We start from the raw sequence: 19,558 nt of genomic DNA, 5'->3' as shown, positions 1-19,558 counted from the left end.
AACTGGATCCAAGTTGCGGGTATGTTTTAATCACACCAACTGTACACACCTACCCTAGCGCATATATAAAACACTGAAGTATACTTTAGGTTTAACTTTAAATGGTACTGGATAATATCAAGAGCTTTCTCACACTTACAATTTCTACAGTTGAAACTGAAATAAAAACAGGAGTTTGTGTTTATGTCTGTAGTAGCCTCTTAGTCCAAAGTCTCTTCCCTGAAAGGTGAAGTGTGTCATTTCTATGCCGCTAAATACCCTGTGAAAATAATGACTGTTTTCAAACTGGTTTCCTGACTTCCAGTGGTTAGACAAACAGCCCCAAACCCACACTACTGAGTTAAAGTCCCAGTGTCAGGCTCAAACAAACAAATCAAATGTTTAAAAGCACCACATAGTCACTTATGTTTACACTTTTCAAGGAAATCAACCTAAGATTCGTGTTCTTAGTTACTTATAATCTCTGCATAGTGAAAACAAAATCATGTGACCTTTAAAATATGGAAAACCAATAGGAGTCAGTTTAATGACAATGAAAGTAGTAAAAGCCTCCTGAAAGGGTTCTGAAAGGGCTTCAGGGCTTATACGAGGGTTTCTTTTGCCATTAATGAAGTGTCGTCATTCACTGGGTCTTAGACACCTGCTCCAGAAGAGTCTTCATGTCCAGAAGTGAGTCCTCAAGAAACTCTGACAGTTTTGTGGCGTTTGTTTCCTCGCAGCTATTGAAGGCGGTCACAGCGAAGTTAATATGGTCATCCATTGGGTTGTAGCAGATACCGTAACCATCAGGAACCATGGGTCCCAAACACATAACACAATCTGTATTTGATCCAACCTGAAAAACAAAGAATACAACCACAGCTTCCATGAAAATGCTGCATTTCACAACAGCAGCAGATAGATTTACATGCCATTCAAACTCTTAAAGGGACAGTACACACAAAGAATGTTAGCAAATTCATCATTAAATTGATTTTGTTTTGGAGTCCAAAGAACTGGCTAGCTGTGGGTCAAGTATCTCCTCTGACATCATTTTGTGCAGCAGTAGTAGCTAAACTGGCTGCGTCCCCAAATCGCATACTCTATAAGTAGGTACTTCTTTAGTATAAGCAATTACTTTGCGACTGTTAAACAAAGTCTGTTCTGTATATCAATATTTTCATAACTGCAAGACCCCTAGTACCAATACAGTTGTAAATACATTCCAAAACAATCCTTTCTTTGACTGAAGCTAAGAGCTGTTGCAGCTAAACACAGAAGAGTCCTCTGAAAAGCATCCTTCAGATTTATGTATCTGTAGTGTAAACTATATCAAAGGGCGCCAGTGAAACACGGTTTCTCAAGAAGAGTCTTTAACAAAACCATAACCACCGGGACAAACCTCATTATCAGTGCCTATTCAGTATTTAGAAAGGAAGTAGTATAGATATACCAGAAGAGGGTACTATTATTTGTTTGCATCTCGATTTTGGGATTCTACCAAGCATTGTGCTCTTACTGGCTTAGGGTTTGCACTTATGCTAGTGCATATAACCTTTTTTGAAGGTTAAGTCTATTTGTAGAAAAGGTCCCTTATATTATCACTTCAGCCTAAACCGTATGAGCATTTGTTTTGTGAACTGGACACAATGTAAAGCAGGCCAACTATGCAAAACCCACAAGATGTAAGAAAGCACTGCAACTCATTTCCCATGCAAAGAGGTTAGCTAATAATAACAGAGGTCATATACATACAGTATAGAAGTTTTAAAGGTACAGTAGCAAAAAAAAACTTGTTAAATGTTGGAAAAAGTCTTGTAAAACTAAATTACAACTGTTTTGGAGAAAGCAACTTAAAGTATTAATGTAAGTGAACTTATGGTTACTTTATGATGCTTTTTTTGTCATTTTTGAGCATGACAAACCCAGCTTCCACTCACTTTTATTTATTTGAAAAAGATTAAGATATTATTCAATATAAGATGTCATTACAGTGAATCAATTCCAAGCTTATTTCCATTAATTCCATTAAAGTTCTGTGTATATAGATTGTTATCAAGTGCAAATAAGTGACAAGTGTATTTAAATGCAGTGTGTCTGCAGTAGCCGCCAAGAACCAAATTTGCAAACCTGACTTGTGTAGAGATTGAAATGTGAAGCCACAGCGAACGATGTGTCCATGAAGATCTCAGGTAAAGAGGTCAGATCCTCAATGGCTATCATCCTTAGACCCAGCATGTGCCTCTCTACACCCTGCCCATGGATGGCCTGATCACAAGGAAACAAAAACGGGGACTCTGGTCATGTTTAGCATGATAAACCCGCTCTTTAGCAGTATAAAGTCAGAATGCATGAAATAGCATTAGACCTCCCCTTTAAGATCATATGATGCTGAAAGATTTCAGATGCATTTATATTGTGCCTCAGATGCAATCAACTGAAACTCTGTTTACAAAGGTGTGACCCATATGGCTCATATAATTAGAATGGACTCTCCATGGGTTGTTATTGTATTGATTGTAGCACATTTATTACCAGGAATAAAGGTCTGGTCTCATAGACAGTACTTTGTGTTAAGATTGTTTGAAGGATGACAATCAATAAATTCTTCTCCCCTCAAGAACTTTGCTCAAGCATACTTATTTAATGTATTAGAGAAATCTAGTCCACCCAAATGTTTGCTCAGCCAAATACAGCAAAATCGAACAACGCTCACCATGTGTGTGTGCTTTCTGTGGACTTTGATGGCCTCTTCGAGCAGTGCTGCTTTCTCTCTATTCTGCAGATTGGAACAATATGGAAATAAATAACAGAAAACTCACAAAACGCACTCAAATGAGAACACTACTAAAATGTAAACTTGTACGTGTGTTGATGGATCATCCATGGCTTTTGTGAACTGCAGCGATTCTGTGGTGGTGGATCGAATGGCTTCAGTTCTGCCCAGTTTAAACATGCGTAAAGAGGCGCTCTCATAGGTCGGACAGCACGTCCGATACATCCTAACACAGGAACAAGATCAATCATAAGTGGACTGCCGTGGTTATAGGCACATATAAAATCCCCTTGCATTTCTTGTTAGTTAGCAATTTTCGGTGTACTGAAGAACAAAATGACACAAAAATGACCCATACCTTACCACACTTTAATTTTAATGAATACACAAGTTTCCTAATAACAGGTATTTTTTATGCACATGCAACTTTTCTACTCATATAAGTTTCTGCAATTCTTCACTTACTGAATGAATTGCATGTTTTAAAGGCGAAGTATGTAATTTATATACCACTAGTGGCACTTAACAGAATAGCATAAAAATATGGTTTCCAAACCCTCTTTGGCTATGTAGGTGTCTATGCAGAAAGTCTTCACATGAAACTAATTCAGAGGAAAGTATTTTAACATAAAAAATTACATACTTGACTTTTAAAGATGTTGACAAGAAGAAATGTGGCATAAATGGCATGCATGCAACCTAGGAAATGAAGTGAGAGAAGCCAAAGGGATGTGAACATATGCTATCTGAAGGTCTAGGGATTTTAGAGGTAGTTGATCAGAGGTTTTAGAGCTTTATTTAGCACTAGGATGTCAAACTCACCTGTAGTATGCCAACTGCAGAGCCATTTGGATGAATGCGTCAGGACTCATTTTATGAGACTTTGGGAATTTTCTTCCATAGTGTGCGAAGTTGAGCACTCGGACGTCCAGGTCATGAACCATTCTAGACAGAGGATGTAAGAGGATTACAGTTGTACATTATGTAATATTAATTTATTATAGGTTAATATTGATTTAAACACCATTATAACATTTTTGAAATGTGCTCACATGTTCATGTTCTGTTTGGCTTTCTCGATGTCCTTCTTGATTTCTGGTGTGATGTTGAATCGAAGCTTTTGTGGCATAGCAAGAGGAATCATGGGAGTTCGAACCATCTCACTTCTCTTCCTATTACACACACGTTGCATGCCATATTATCTACAACCTTTCTGAACAACCATACTTTCACAAAAAGTAACAACTATTAAACATTATTAAACCTATTCAGAGCCTTGTGTTCAGGAAAATATCATATCATATCAGTTTTTTTATTTATTGGTGTTGGTTGATATTTGGTGTTTGAGTGTGCATTTAGATTATTAGATTTAGATAAACACTCATATACACTCCCTTAAAGTTAATCTTAAAAGAATAATAATAATAATAATAATTTCATTATGTTAAATTTAATCTTCAGCAAATCTGTTATAGTGTTATGATGCATTTAAAACGAGAATCTATTTTATTTTTTACTGTTTTTATATGATATATTATTAATATATTTAAACAAAGCAGTTCAACATTTTAATATTATGCATTTATCTGTTATCTGCCATAACATGAAAATAACAGCTTATCAGTATTGGTGCATACCGGTTTATTAATACATTTATACTACTATTTCTACTAATCTAATTTTTTTAATGAAAAATTATATCAAAATGTTACAAAATTATTATTATATTTCAAATAAACACTGAAAGAATCCTGAAGAAATGGTTCATGGTTTCCACAAAAATATTAACAACTGTTTTCATCTGAAAATAATAAGAAATGTTTCTTGAGCAGCATATTAGCATGATTTCTGAAGGATCAAGTGACACTGAAGACTGGAGTAATGATGCTGAAAATTCAGCTTCGCATCACAGAAATAAATTACATTTTAAAATATATTCACATTTAAAACAGTTATTTTAAATTTTAATGATATTTCACAGCATTACTGTTTTATTGTATTTTTGATCAAATAAATTAAATCTTGATGAACAAGAGGAAAAAAACATTTAAACATTAAACATTTAAAATATAAAAATATCGATCCCAAACTTTGAATGGTAGTTATATCATATCATGTCCTTACATATAGTCAACAACATGGTCCACCAGGAAAACAATGGGAGGTCCCTCAGCCGCAGCATGTTCATAGGTGAGTCCACACGACCCATCCTCCCCAATTATGAACTGTGGGATACAGAATAGAGCCCAGGTACAGAAGAATATCCCTATATATCTGGATTCCTATCTACCCTGTGAACATACACTTGATTCAGTGATCATACATGCATGACAGTAACCTGAAGTGTTTTGTCAAACCAGCGGTTCCCACTGTTCCAGCGACTGCCTCCTCCATGGAGCATTTGAGCGGCCACCTTGTTAAAGTACATCTCATCTGACACACGTGGCTTTGGAGCATCAAGACACACTGTGAAGATGCTCTTCTGGATCGCCCTCACTGACTCCTTATTTGTCTTGTCTGGAACAACATAAAGATGAGTGGCACAGGAAAATCAACACCATGTCCACCAACACAACAGCCAGTACTGAATAATTCATGCAAGCTCTAGAGTGGAACAAATAAACAGGGTTCACAGGTATGCAGACGTGCACAATCCTTTATCAGAATTTGATGTTACGCAATAACAAGATTTTGAATACAGTGTTTTAAAACATCTATTTAAATAAATATCAAGTTACAGAAGTTTAATTTATTGAATTTTTTTTTATAAAACAAATTTGAAATTTAAAATGGCTATATAATCCAAGCCATATGTCTAACTAACTTATGTTCCAAATTTGAAGGTGATATTACAAAAATTGAGGTTTCTGTGAGATATTGTTTAGGCGATTCACAAATGTATAAATTTCTGTCACAATATTATTTTTCTCACTAAACAGACACCAAATATGGATCCTTGACTCAGACCTTTCCTTTCTAGAGGGAGGAGCCCACTAAAAGGATTTAAAGTACCATTTTCATGGTAATATAATTTCCTATTTCAAAACAGCTTTCATATGATTTACGATTTGATAAGATTTTTACAAATCCATTTCAAGCTACATTTATACGTGGTTTGAAATCAGATTCCAATCGGACAAACAATCGGATTTGGACTGACATTCTGAACCAGGCCTAAGAAATAGGAGTATTCTGCCATGTCTGATTCTGTTGACGTTATCAAACACAGCATACAATTTTTCAGTCATCTCACCCTTGATAAGGTTGTTGTAGGCCTTGCCCCAGGTGTTGCGGTGGTTGGAGGTCAGGATGCCAATTGGCTCTTTATTGGACTGAAGGGAAGAGTTCCAGATCTTCTCCAGCTGAACATAGAGCTGATCTACAGTCAGTGGTGATCCATCGCTGTTGTACACATCCAGAACAAAGAACTGAGGAATCCAGAGAGAAAATCTTACTGCAACAAAATAAACATCACTGGAAAATACCAAAGCATCAGTCTAAACTGAAAACTCGTACATAAACTATAAACACTCCAAATCAAAGGTTTGGGGTCATAGGATTTTTTGCAATGTTTTTGAAAGACTCTTATGCTGAAAAATTCAGTACAACAGTAACATTGTAAAATATTATTACAAGACGCACCTGAAAGTTGTGGACCACTGTGATATGCGTAGGAGGGGTCTTTCCGTTGGCGTAGTTCACTACATTGTCCCTCTTGGGTCCAGGGATTCGACATGAAGACAGCACCTGATAATACTGATCCATGCACAAAGGCTTGCCACCCAGATATTCCACAGGCAATGTGTCACTATGCCACAGTAAAGAACGTCCTTTAAAACAAACTGATCCATCTGTACACTTACCAACTGCTTAAGAAAATAAGAAAATAACTCACCTATCAATCATACTTTTGAAATCCAAAACCCCAGCAATGAGTTTAGCAGCAAACCTATAATAGAGAGATTAATCATTGATAAATCTGAACAGCCAATAAAAACATGTCACTGTCGAAACAATAGGCCAAAAAGACTGATTTCTAAAAGATTGTTTTCATTCACACTAAGGACTGTCAATGTTAAAAAAATATTGTTAACCTGTGGCTGAAAAAGGGCAGACTATAGATATCATGTAGCAGAAGACTACATACTAACACCACACAACACATGTAATGGTTTTATAGAGTAAACAACACAATGTTAATGTATCTGGCTAGATATTAAATGTCACTATAGGTGTGGATTGCCCAGATATAAGGGCAAATCTAAAAGGGGAACAGTGCTGAATCTGAAGTGCACATCCCTTTGAAAAAACAGTGCGATGCCGTGAGTAGGGCATATGCCAAAAATAGCCAAGCAAAGTGAGAACTCTGCTTAAAGGTCGATGAGATATTTAAAACCCCAAATCTAAAGACCTCTCCAACATGAGTTTGAAAATAATACAATACTTTTTACATTTTAAGAATATATCCGCATACATATATGACCCTGGACCACAAAACCAGTCATAAAAGGGTCATTTTTTCGAAGTTGAGATTTATAAGTCATCTGAAAGCTGAACGAATAAGCTTTCCATTGATGTATGGTTTATTAGGATCGGACCATATACAACTATTTGAATATCTGGAATCTGAGGGTGCGAAAAAAATCTAATATTGAGACAATCGCCTTTTAATTTGTCCAAATTAGGTTCTTAGCAATGCATATTAGCAATCGAAAATTAAGTTTTTAATATATTTACAGTAGGAAATTTACAAAATATCTTCATGGAACATCACTTAATATCCTAATGATTTTTGGCACAAAAGAAAAATCTATAATTTTGACCCATACAATGTACTTTTGGCTATTGCTACAAATATACCCCAGCAACTTAAGACTGGTTTTGTGGTCCAGGGTCACAAATATATGTGTCATGCTCTGGGCTGATGACCATCAAGGGGGTTGATCCTGAAACCATCATGAACTATCACCACTGTGCTCTTGAGCAATAAAGATTGAGTGGGACCGTCCATGTAGGAAGTGTACTATTAGTCACTTTGAATTCAAGAATCAGATAAATAATACATATCAAATCCCATTCAAAAGTTTGGGGTTGGTAAAATTAAGTTTTGTTTCCACCACGGTAATTGCAACTTTTTATCTAACAATTTTTTTATATAAACTATTGAATTCTGAAAAAAAAGTCAGAATTGCGAGATATTAACTCAGAATTTGCTTAGTTATGTCTTGTTGCCCAAATAAAAGTAACATCACCTGCTTTCAAATGGAGCGGCATTTAATAGACAGAGCTACACTGACCAGCTACGCAATATCACGTTCATTATCGCAGATGTTAAATGCTGCTCCATTTGAAAGCAGGTGATGGCGATTTCCCGCTAATCAGGGAATGGGCTTTACTGACGAAATGCGCATGACAATCGCATGCGATATATCACCCATCCCTAATTGTCACCCACCTCATTTGTCCCTGACGGTCTTGTAAGTGCATTTTGGGTAAAACGACCCCTGGGCTTGTGTACATCGCCACAGGCATTCGAGAGTCCAGGTATGACTGCATCCACCAGTCCGAGAGCTGCATCATACAATGACAGGGGAATAATTTATATATTTGGAGTAGTTAAAAGTGTAATACACAGGCAAAATAAAAAGAACTGTGTACTTAAAAATAAATTTGGAATTGGTCCAGCATCCCATTTTTACTACAAGCTTTCTCGCAAAAGCCCCGCTTCCACAGACATGTCAGCAACATAACATGCAAAATGATTGACACGCCTCTGTGTTATCTGATTGGCTAGCATGCATGGCTATTTTTTTGTCTGCTTGTTCTGTCCTCAGTTTGTGAATTGTTTTTTTTTGCTATAAGTTCAATTTCATGCTTGATAATTATTTTGTTTATTATAAGAAAAGAGACACAGGTATTTTGTAATGTAAGAAGAGTCTTTATTTTGAAAGAGCTTTTATTTTGACATGACCTTCCTGTTTACGTATGGGCGATCCCATGAGCCTCCGGTCCTTGAGCTTGCCAGAACCGTAATGTTACACAGATGGAGAGCGTCGGGATATTTCTGATGTTTCGCTCCCGAATCTTGTTTGTCCCACACTCGTAAGGCGGCAATGTCTGTAAGTGTCTAACTTGAGTGATGATGTATATTGTATGTTTTTGTGTAGAGGTAAACTTAATGAGCGCGATGTGGCGTCAACTCGAGAATGTATGTTAGTGGCCACGTTGCGTTGTTGACGTTCGTCTTTTGCTAATTAGCTAACTCATACTCTGTTAGCGTGCTGGTTATTGTACATTTTCTATTAAGCTAAAGTGACTGTTTAAAGTTGGTAAATGGTGAAAGTTATATCTTGTACTTGCTAGGCAGGTTCCTAAGTATGTTTTGTATTCTGTTTATTACAGTTTTACTCGATTTTCACTTGCAACGTTGGAAAATAAAGGAGCAAGGCGCTCGCGTCCTGGCTCGTGGAAACGAGTTTGGCTTGCTGTTGAGTCTGTGTTCACGCACCTAGCTCACACACAGACAGGGACAGTACAGTAAAAAGACAACCAGCGTGGGTGCAAGGGATAACGCAAGAACTCCAACATGGCGTCTGAAACGAAATCTAGAGATGAAACAAAGCCTGAAGCAAGCCCGCTACCACGTCCATCGTCTTCAAAGTCTTCGGTTCACTCGAGAGCCAGCTCAAAACGCTCGTCCTCTTCAAGATCTTCTGTCATGGAGGTTGCCGCCAAAGCTAGAGCCGCAGCTGAAGCAGCGCTCACCAAGCTATCTTATGCTAAGCGACAGGTAGAAATGAAAAAGGAACAAGCTAAGCTAGATCTGCAAAAGGCCACATTAGAAGCAGATTTGGAGGCATTGGCGTATGAAAGGGATGCAGAGGCGGCGCGGGTTGAAGCTGAAGTCTTAGAAGCAGCTGTAGCTATGGGGAATGAAGATGTACAAAGTCTAAGAAGTGTGGTTCCGCCACAAGTGATTCGACAGCGCACCGAAGAGTATGTTAAAAGCCAGCCACGTATTAGCGTACAGTCTTCTTCCTCACCGCATCACTATGAAATGCAGCACACAGTGAACAGTCCTCCATGTCAGTCAGCACATGGAACTGTAGAGGTAAAGCCCCCACTCAGAGACTTCAGACCCTTTGCACATGAGCCCGCACATGCAGCTGAACAATCCCCAACCTCAAAACCGTCACACAGTCCATACGGACATGATCAGCCTCCTCTTTGCCCTGACTCTCCACCCATGAGAGATTTCGCCAAGTTCCTAGCACGCAGAGAATTAGTGACCACTGGCCTTACCGAGTTCGACGACTCACCAGAGAACTTCCGCGCATGGCAGTCGTCATTCTACAATGCAACACAGGGCTTGGGGCTCGCCTACAGTGAAGAGTTAGACCTCCTCGTGAAGTGGCTAGGTAAAGAGTCATCGGAGCACGTGAAAAGGATTCGCGCTGTTCATGTCACTAACCCCAAAGCTGCCCTCCATCTGTCCTGGCAGAGACTGCAGGAATGCTACGGCACACCAGAGATGGTGGAGAATGCGCTGTTCAAAAGACTGGATAGCTTTCCACGTCTGTCTGCTAAAGACAATGCAAAATTGAGAGAGCTCAGTGATCTTCTTATGGAGTTGCTGGCAGCTAAGGACGACGGTTATCTCCCCGGGCTGGCCTACTTCGATACTCCTCGTGGGATAAAGCCCATAGTCGAGAAGTTGCCTCCTGGCCTGCAGGAAAAATGGCTCACCACAGGCTCCCGCTTCAAAGAGCAACACAGAGTGACTTTTCCTCCTTTTTTGTTCTTCGTTGACTTCATCAACAGCCAGGCTAAAGCCCGCTATGACCCAAGTTTCACCCTGTCAAGCTACAGCCAGTCATACAGCAAAGGTGAGAAAACTCCATTCAAGCAAAGTGGATTCAAGACTGCTGTATCTGTTCACAAGACAGACGTGTCTGCTACAGTTGACGCAGACACCAAAAGCGCCACAGACGCTGAAAAGAAAGACAACCAGGCGCAGAGGCACAGCCAGCCAGTGTTCCCGTGGAAGTGAGATCGCAGTGCACCAAGGTCTGCGGCCTAAACAGTCTTCCACGCTCCTGCTCAAAGGTATGCCTGACGCACGTCTTCCCTCAAGGTCAACCAGAACGCGCCATCAAGATATACGTCATACTCGACGATCAAAGTAACCGCTCCTTGGCACGCTCTGAATTTTTCCAGCTGTTTGGGGTCAACAGCAGCCCGTCACCATATCTGATGAGAACATGCGCCGGCACGACTGAGATGACCGGAAGAAAAGCAGTTGGCTTTCAAATCAAAGCAGTGAATGGAGGTGTGTGCCTTGATCTACCGCCACTCATCGAGTGCAACGAGATATTGACCAACAAGTCTGAAGTCCCGACACCAGAGGTCGCCCTCGCACACCCTCACCTCAGACACATCGCTCTGCATATTCCCAAGCTGGATCCTGACGCCCAGATGATGATTCTGCTAGGGAGAGACATGATTCGTGCACACAAGGTGAGAGATCAAGTCAATGGGCCCCACAACGCACCCTTTGCCCAGCGTTTAGATTTAGGTTGGGTGATAATAGGTGAAGTGTGTATCGACAATGCTCACAAGCCAACCGTGAACACCTTCAGAACCCACATTCTTCAGAATGGACGTCCGTCACTCCTCACTCCTTGCCACAATAGCATCTGCGTGAAAGAAAGACTGAGCTACGGCGGGGAGCACAGGTATGGCCACTCTGCACATATGACAAAGCCTAAGTCAGCTGAAGAACAGCTCGGGCTCACAGTCTTCCAGAGAACAGACAATGACAATAAGAGTGCCATGTCCTTTGAGGATGAACTGTTTTTGAGCATTATGGAAAAGGAACTCCATCAGGATAAAGAGAATAACTGGGTAGCTCCGTTGCCATTTAAGTCCCCTCGTCCTCCGCTCCCCAACAACAGAGAGCAAGCTCTGTCACGCCTCAATTCTTTGAGACGCACGTTGAACAAGAATGCTGAGATGAAGCAGCAGTTTTCCTCCTTCATGGACAAGTTGTTCGAGAACAAGCATGCAGAGAGGGCATCGCCCGTCCAAGAGAAACAGGAATGCTGGTACCTGCCCATTTTCGGGGTGTACCATCCTCAAAAGCCAGGGCAGATACGAGTCGTGTTTGACTCAAGCGCCCAACAGCATGGTGTCTCCCTCAACTCAGTGCTGCTCACAGGCCCCGACCTAAACAATTCTCTCCTGGGTGTGCTGATACGGTTTAGAAAGGACCTCATCGCAGTCACTGCTGATATCCAACAGATGTTTTATGGATTCCTGGTGCAACACGACCACAGAGACTACCTGAGATTCCTGTGGCACGAAGACAATGACTTCTCGAAAGAGATTCAAGAATATCGCATGCGTGTGCATGTCTTTGGCAATAGCCCGTCCCCGGCGGTTGCCATCTACGGCCTGCGACGAGCTGCTCAGAGAGGTGAGTCAAGGTACGGCGCAGACACTAAGCAGTTTGTTGATAGACACTTTTACGTGGACGACGGGCTCGTATCCCTGCCCACAAAGTCAGCAGCCATCGACCTGATGAAGCGAACATGTGCATCACTCGCAGAGTCCAACTTGAAACTGCACAAAATTGCCTCAAACAGCGTCGCTGTGATGAAAGCCTTTGAGCCTGAAGAACTGGCCACAGGCATCAAAGACTTAGGTCTGGACGACGAGACCCTGCCTGTACAGAGGAGCTTAGGCCTATGCTGGGACATCAGCACAGACATGTTCACCTTCAAGGTCGCCGTAGCTGACAAACCTTACACCCGGCGCGGTGTGCTGTCAGTCATTAACAGCATCTTTGACCCCCTGGGTCTGGCAACGCCAGTGACCATCAGAGGCAGACTGTTGCTACGAGAGCTGTCCAGCGGAGTTCAGGATTGGGACACTCCTCTGCCTGATGAAAAGGTGAGCAGATGGGAAGAGTGGAAAGCCTCACTTGAGAAGCTGAGTAACCTCAATGTCCCTCGCTGCTATGTGAAGATGTCACTCTCAAAAGCCAAATACACAGAACTGTGCCTTTTCTCTGATGCCTCGAACTGGGCTATAGGGGCAGTAGCCTACTTGAGAGCTGTCACTGTAGAAGGCCATTGTGAGGTTGGATTTGTGCTAGGGAAGGCTAAGCTGTCACCACAACCAGAACCCACAATCCCACGCCTCGAGCTCTGTGGAGCTGTTCTGGCAACTGAGATGGCAGAGCTGATCTTAGACGAACTGGACTTCAAGCCAGACGCTGTTAAATTCTACTGCGACAGCAAGGTGGTCCTCGGATACATCTGTAATGACTCAAAGCGCTTCTATGTGTACGTGCACAACCGTGTGCATCGTATACGCCAGACAACATCCCCAGATCAGTGGCATTACGTCCCTTCGGAACAGAACCCAGCGGACTTAGCCACCAGATCTGTAGCAGCATCACAGCTCATGGACACAATGTGGTTTAAAGGGCCCGACTTCCTCTACAAGCCTCCAGAGATGGAGAAACGTGATCACTTTGGATTGATAGATCCTGAAGCAGATGTGGAAGTTAGACCACAGGTGACCGCTCTAGCTACCCACCTCAAACCTAAGAGACTTACTTCTGAGAGATTCCAGCGCTTTTCCACATGGAAGTCTCTGCTGAGAGCTGTTTCCTACTTGAAACATCAGGTGCGTTCGCACAAGGCAGACACAACAGACACACCACAGCACACATGCAAAGGCTGGCATCAGTGCAGTGGGCCTCGCACTCCTGAGGAGCGTGCAGCAGCTAAGAGGCTCATACTAGAGACTGTTCAGAGAGATGCATATCCAGATGAATACGCTGCTCTTCAAGCAAACAGAGAAGTCTCTAACTCGAGTCAGCTCTTGACCCTTGACCCTTACATGAGCGACGGTCTGCTACGGGTTGGAGGGCGTCTTAGAAATGCTTCTCTTGACTCCGAGGTAAAACACCCAATTATCCTCCCTAAGTATAGCCATGTAGCTAAGCTGCTTGTAGAACACCATCATGCTGAAGTGAAACACCAGGGGCGACAGTTCACAGAAGGGGCTATCAGAGCAGCTGGACTGTGGATTGTCGGTGGCAAGAGACTGGTGAGTTCTACCCTTCATCATTGTGTGACATGCCGTAAGCTCAGAGGGAAGCTGGAAGTGCAGAAAATGGCTGACCTCCCTCCAGAGCGGCTCGACACCTCCCCACCCTTCTCATACGTAGGGCTGGACGTATTTGGACCGTGGACAGTGATGACCCGACGCACTCGAGGAGGTGCAGCGCAGAGCAAAAGGTGGGCCATTCTGTTCACGTGCATGAACACCAGGGGGGTACACATTGAAGTCATAGAGTCAATGGATGCCACAAGCTGTATTAATGCATTGCGAAGATTCTTTGCCATCAGAGGCCCGGCAAAGCAGCTCAGATCAGACAGGGGGACGAACTTCATAGCCGCCAGTGCAGAGCTGGGCATGGAGCGTCCTGAGGAAAAGCAGGCCGAAATCCTGAGTTATCTCCACAGCAAAGACTGCACATGGGAGTTCAATCCGCCGCACGCCTCCCACATGGGGGGAGTATGGGAACGTATGATTGGGGTCACACGCAGAATACTAGACTCTATGCTTTTGCAAAACAAGCATACTCACCTGACGCACGAGGTCCTGTGTACCTTGATGGCAGAGATATCAGCAATTATCAACGCACGGCCGCTGATTCCCATCTCATCAGACCCCTCCTCGCCTATTCTGCTGTCCCCTGCTATGCTCTTGACCCAAAAGCCAGGCCTACATGCTCCACCTGGAGACTTCACCAGTAAAGATCTCCTGAGAGGTCAGTGGAAACAAGTGCAAGCACTGGCAAACGAGTTTTGGGGCCGTTGGAGAAATGAGTACTTAAGCACTCTCCACTCAAGACGCAAGTGGCACAGAAATCAGCGCAACCTACAAACTGGAGACATTGTGCTGTTGAAACAGACTCAAGCACCAAGGAACGAGTGGCCAATGGCTTTGGTCACATCGGCCTCTCCGAGCAGCGATGGACGAGTCCGCAAAGTTGAGGTGCAGACCGCATCTCAGGGCACTTCAAAGACTTATCTGCGGCCCATCTCGGACGTCATCCTTCTCCTTGAAAAAGACTGAACAGACGTGCACTGAAAAAAGAAAAAAAAGGAAAGTATATAAAGACAAGTTGAGTAGTGGCATTATGCCAGACGGGGAGTGTTCTGTCCTCAGTTTGTGAATTGTTTTTTTTTGCTATAAGTTCAATTTCATGCTTGATAATTATTTTGTTTATTATAAGAAAAGAGACACAGGTATTTTGTAATGTAAGAAGAGTCTTTATTTTGAAAGAGCTTTTATTTTGACATGACCTTCCTGTTTACGTATGGGCGATCCCATGAGCCTCCGGTCCTTGAGCTTGCCAGAACCGTAATGTTACACAGATGGAGAGCGTCGGGATATTTCTGATGTTTCGCTCCCGAATCTTGTTTGTCCCACACTCGTAAGGCGGCAATGTCTGTAAGTGTCTAACTTGAGTGATGATGTATATTGTATGTTTTTGTGTAGAGGTAAACTTAATGAGCGCGATGTGGCGTCAACTCGAGAATGTATGTTAGTGGCCACGTTGCGTTGTTGACGTTCGTCTTTTGCTAATTAGCTAACTCATACTCTGTTAGCGTGCTGGTTATTGTACATTTTCTATTAAGCTAACGTGACTGTTTAAAGTTGGTAAATGGTGAAAGTTATATCTTGTACTTGCTAGGCAGGTTCCTAAGTATGTTTTGTATTCTGTTTATTACAGTTTTACTCGATTTTCACTTGCAACGTTGGAAAATAAAGGAGCAAGGCGCTCGCGTCCTGGCTCGTGGAAACGAGTTTGGCTTGCTGTTGAGTCTGTGTTCACGCACCTAGCTCACACACAGACAGGGACAGTACACTGCTGTTTACAGATTTTAGTTAAGTGTGATTGAATAAAGTTAGTGAAAGCAAAAATTCCACCAACTCCACAAAAATAATAACTTTTTTTTTTCATTGTTGGCATTTCTGAGGTTAATATTATGACTGTTATGACTATTCATAAGAGGTTTTATTGACGATTTTGACGGGACATTCATTTTTTATTTAGCTGTTCAGATTTTTTTCAACATGTCTTCTGACATTCATTCACATTTCTTTTGTGCTGTAACTAGCAGAAAAGAGGAAATTATTGATTCACATATCACATTAAAAGAGCAGAAAAACACATTTATCATTTGTATTTTGTGAAAAAAATTAGAGAATTTAAATACGATTTGTTATATTAAAAGTAACAAAACAGGCTAATTGCGATTATTGGGTTGCGCACTACAAATATTGATTAGACTTGAAAACATTAAATAATAATTTTATTTCCAAGCATTTATACGGTCAATAAAACAGCTTGAGAATAGTCATGTAATGTGATTTACCTCAGAAAAGACAACGAGAAGCATTGGAGCCCAGTTTAACATCCAAATGTTTTTCCATATGTGCAGGAAGTAGGGCTATTTTATGCGTGGTATTAAAATATAATTCAAATTTATTTTGGATACTACAAAAGTAAGTTATTATAAGTAAATAATTGAAAAAAAAACAAGTGATGAAATAGTTATAATGAGACAGTTATAATGAAGTGTGCTTCTTCCGCACCCAGTTTTCAGTTTTGCGTGCCCGGCGCTCAAGGCTCTTCTGCAGTCTCTCTCCGATGCCGCCGGGTCGCAGGAACTCGTCCATGAGCTGACGAGTGTGCATCATCTCCTCCTCACTGATCAGCGGCTCGAGCGAGGCCAGATAGCGGGAGCATGTCTGCTGCAGCGGAGGAACGGGCAGCTTCGGGAGACTCTCCTGATAGACCAGCAGCCGCTCACAAATCTGGACAACCGGCACTGGACTCAGTAGACGGCAGGGCTTCACCAGCCCCGTCCTTGTCTAAGAACACAAAGAATCATTTATAAACATTTATAGGACAGGGAATATACAGGATCCCATTTCAATAAGGAGGTTCAACCAAGTCTGAGTTGACTTAACCTGACATGGGAAACTCAGGTTCAGTTTTCAGGAACAAAATAGCTGAACTGAGTTTGTTCAATCACTCGATTCCGAAATTATGATTCATCATGGCTACAGCACCCAACAAATCTTAATCACTGTTATAATAGTAAAGGTAAAAACTGTTACATTCATGGTATCAGGGTGTCCCACAGGCAAAAGAAACAAGAAGAAAAAAGAAAAGCAGCTAAACATGAAGTATAAAAACATAATTCAATCAGGTAAAGCTTTGAGCATAAGAGGTTCATAGGGGTAGGCTACATGACTTTACAAGCATTTGACATATTAAATAAATATAATTCAGAGTCCGTTTCATACATCTCAAACTACCCTTCCATCTGGTATCCTCCCATTCAGTAATTTTCAATGGGTTTGTGCTCAGGAAACTACACAAAAATTCACAAAAAAGAGTGCGAGAGTGAGACACACTTTCCTTACCGCTCTGCATACAGCAGCCTTACTAATGTGCTCTGCATCGCTGATGTTATACAGAAAACTACCATGTAAAAATGGAACCGCTCAAATAAAAATGTATGTGGATATGGCAAAAAAATCTAAATAATCCTCTCCCGATTTAAATGTATCTCCCTACGAATTATTGTAGCCTCCTCATCAACAGGATTCTGTATAAAAGGACAGTACATGCCGTTTTTGTCACAGTGTCTATGATGAAAACCTGTGAAATGAATGAATGTACCTGCTTTTCTAATTTAGTATTTTTGTCTTGTTTCCAGTCAAAATATTTGAAGATTCTTAAATCAAGATGCATTTTCTACATAAGCGTCATCTACAAGAAGTAATCTTGTTTCTGTTTGCAATTAAGATTAAGATTTTTCTTGTTTTAAGTAAAAAAGCACTTCATTTTTAGATTCCAGTAAGAAAACGTCTTACTTAGATTTAACTAAGAAAAGCATTTATGCAGCATGAATGAATAAATGAATGAATGAGGGATTAAAATATTGCTTAAACTTTAAAAAAAAATGGGAGGAGACCGGAAGAACAAAGAAAACCTGCCGCAGACCAGGTGAAGTTCATAGAGTAAGTTAACATGGTAATTGACTCGGAGTATAAGTTTCCTCTCTTTCAGAAATGGGCTTGATTTACCCTGCTTTCTCAGGTTAGACAGACCTCCCATTCTGAAACTGAAAACCCACTTTCTTACTCAGTTCAGGGTGAACATACTCCATACATATACATAACAACCTCTGATCTGTAGCTGGCTGTGAGAATAAAACAGAGGAATAATAATATTTATCTCTTTTAACAATAGACTAATACAAAAAATAATAATAATAATCTAGTCATTATTTTAATAGTATGTAGGCTCAGTGTCATGTGTCCAAATGAGTTTTGTACAAATGAGTTGTGTCCAAATGTTATTGTACAATTTACTTCAATTCTTTTATTTAGTTTAATTTTCTTCTAAAAATGCAACATGCGTTTTATTAGTAAATATCCTCCTAAATGGCAATAAATAAATCCCATTAAATGGCAAATAAAACAATAAAATAAATGAAAACTCTTATATAAATTGAGGCTTTCGTATGTCGTGCTTCGGAAAACTGATCTTTCTCGACGACCTTCACACACACACACACACACACACACACACGTTTCGAAACATGCCACTAAACTTGTTTGAACAGACATGGTGAATATTGATCGATCTGTCTCGTTTTCAAAGTGCATGCAGTGCATCCCTGTTTATTGACATAGGCTAATTGTTGATTTAATTGTGCTGTAATTAAGTTGATCATCTCAACATGTCACAGGTCAATCGCTGTTTGTAGGCGATCGTAACAACAGTCGAAATGATGCACAACAGATACGATGTTTCCGATCATGTTGCAATGAATAAAAAGCGAGCAGCAGCACATCAAGAGATACACGGGCCTCACTGCTACTGTTGGCGCATGCATCTGATCAGGAGTTCAATGAACTGTTGAAGTCGCTGCGTTTGATCTTAGTGTGAGTATCGTACATTATGATAATAATCATCACTTACCGCAGTTCTGGTCAGGACACACAGCATGATCTGACACAGATAATCCCGGAGAATTCAACTGACAGCTGCAGGACAGGATCTCCCTTACATTATGCGCTACAAGGGCGAACAAAACTTTCTTCACAAGTTACAAACACGGCTCGCACACCTTCGCCCTCGCTCGGATAACACTGACACTGCAGCGATGAGCTCATTTTGACCCTCAGTGGCCGTCCTGCACTGTAGTAAATAAACTGACTGGGATTTCATTTAGCGTTATAGGCTACTGTATTTATATGCATATAGCCTACTTTTCAACTTCGCGAATCTAAATTATTAAATTATCATTTAATGCACCTATTACGGCCAGGATGCATTTATATTAGATGTTTTGTTTTTAAATATTACGAACTGTGTGTTTATGATAGTACTATGCGTGATTGTGTGTATGTAAATCAAATAAATAAATACAATTTATAATTTAGTAAATTATATATATGGTCCTGAAGTCAAAGGGCTCTTGGTTATTTCAGATCAGGTTTGGTTAGTATAGTAAACGAAACTATCATCAGATCTGTTTTGCGAACCGAAAGCATGCGTGCTGTCTGACGTCAGGAGGTATCATGGAGGATTCGCTCGTGAACCCTGGGGAAGTGAAGATCATCTCTCCTCACTTCTGAGCGGTCTTCTCTTCAGATCGTGTCGGGAAACAGCTGCTATCGGAAGCAGTTTGTGTTCTC

General features: G+C 41.0%; 1 protein-coding gene across 1 annotated transcript; it reads right to left on the bottom strand.

Moving 5' to 3' along the window:
• Positions 1 to 499: 499 nt before the first annotated feature.
• LOC132115440 (carnitine O-acetyltransferase-like) lies at positions 500 to 19,003 on the bottom strand. The gene is made up of 14 exons (XM_059523919.1): positions 18,840 to 19,003; positions 16,436 to 16,714; positions 8,211 to 8,326; positions 6,651 to 6,704; positions 6,398 to 6,563; positions 6,009 to 6,183; positions 5,094 to 5,272; positions 4,880 to 4,980; positions 3,808 to 3,927; positions 3,578 to 3,700; positions 2,846 to 2,981; positions 2,696 to 2,758; positions 2,110 to 2,247; positions 500 to 835 (listed from the first exon to the last, which is right to left on the bottom strand). Exons 1-14 carry the CDS (start codon positions 18,864 to 18,866, stop codon positions 623 to 625), a joined length of 1,890 nt encoding a protein of 629 aa, XP_059379902.1. The 5' UTR covers positions 18,867 to 19,003; the 3' UTR covers positions 500 to 622.
• Between the last annotated feature and the right edge of the window lie 555 nt (positions 19,004 to 19,558).

This window comes from Carassius carassius, chromosome 34, assembly GCF_963082965.1.
Source record: "Carassius carassius chromosome 34, fCarCar2.1, whole genome shotgun sequence".
In the NCBI taxonomy this organism is placed as follows: domain Eukaryota; kingdom Metazoa; phylum Chordata; class Actinopteri; order Cypriniformes; family Cyprinidae; genus Carassius; species Carassius carassius.
The sequence above is the reverse complement of the archived record's forward strand: the minus strand, read 5'-3'. Positions and strand labels throughout refer to the sequence as shown.

Excerpts from the sequence above, each read along its gene's own strand:
- LOC132115440 (XM_059523919.1), bottom strand. The coding sequence starts at position 18,866 with ATGCTGTGTGTCCTGACCAGAACTGCG. Across the intron at positions 2,982-3,577 it reads CTGCAGTTGGCATACTACAG|GATGTATCGGACGTGCTGTC; the intron begins GTGAGTTTGACA and ends TTCCTGTGTTAG. Across the intron at positions 2,759-2,845 it reads TGGATGATCCATCAACACAC|AATAGAGAGAAAGCAGCACT; the intron begins GTACAAGTTTAC and ends TCCAATCTGCAG.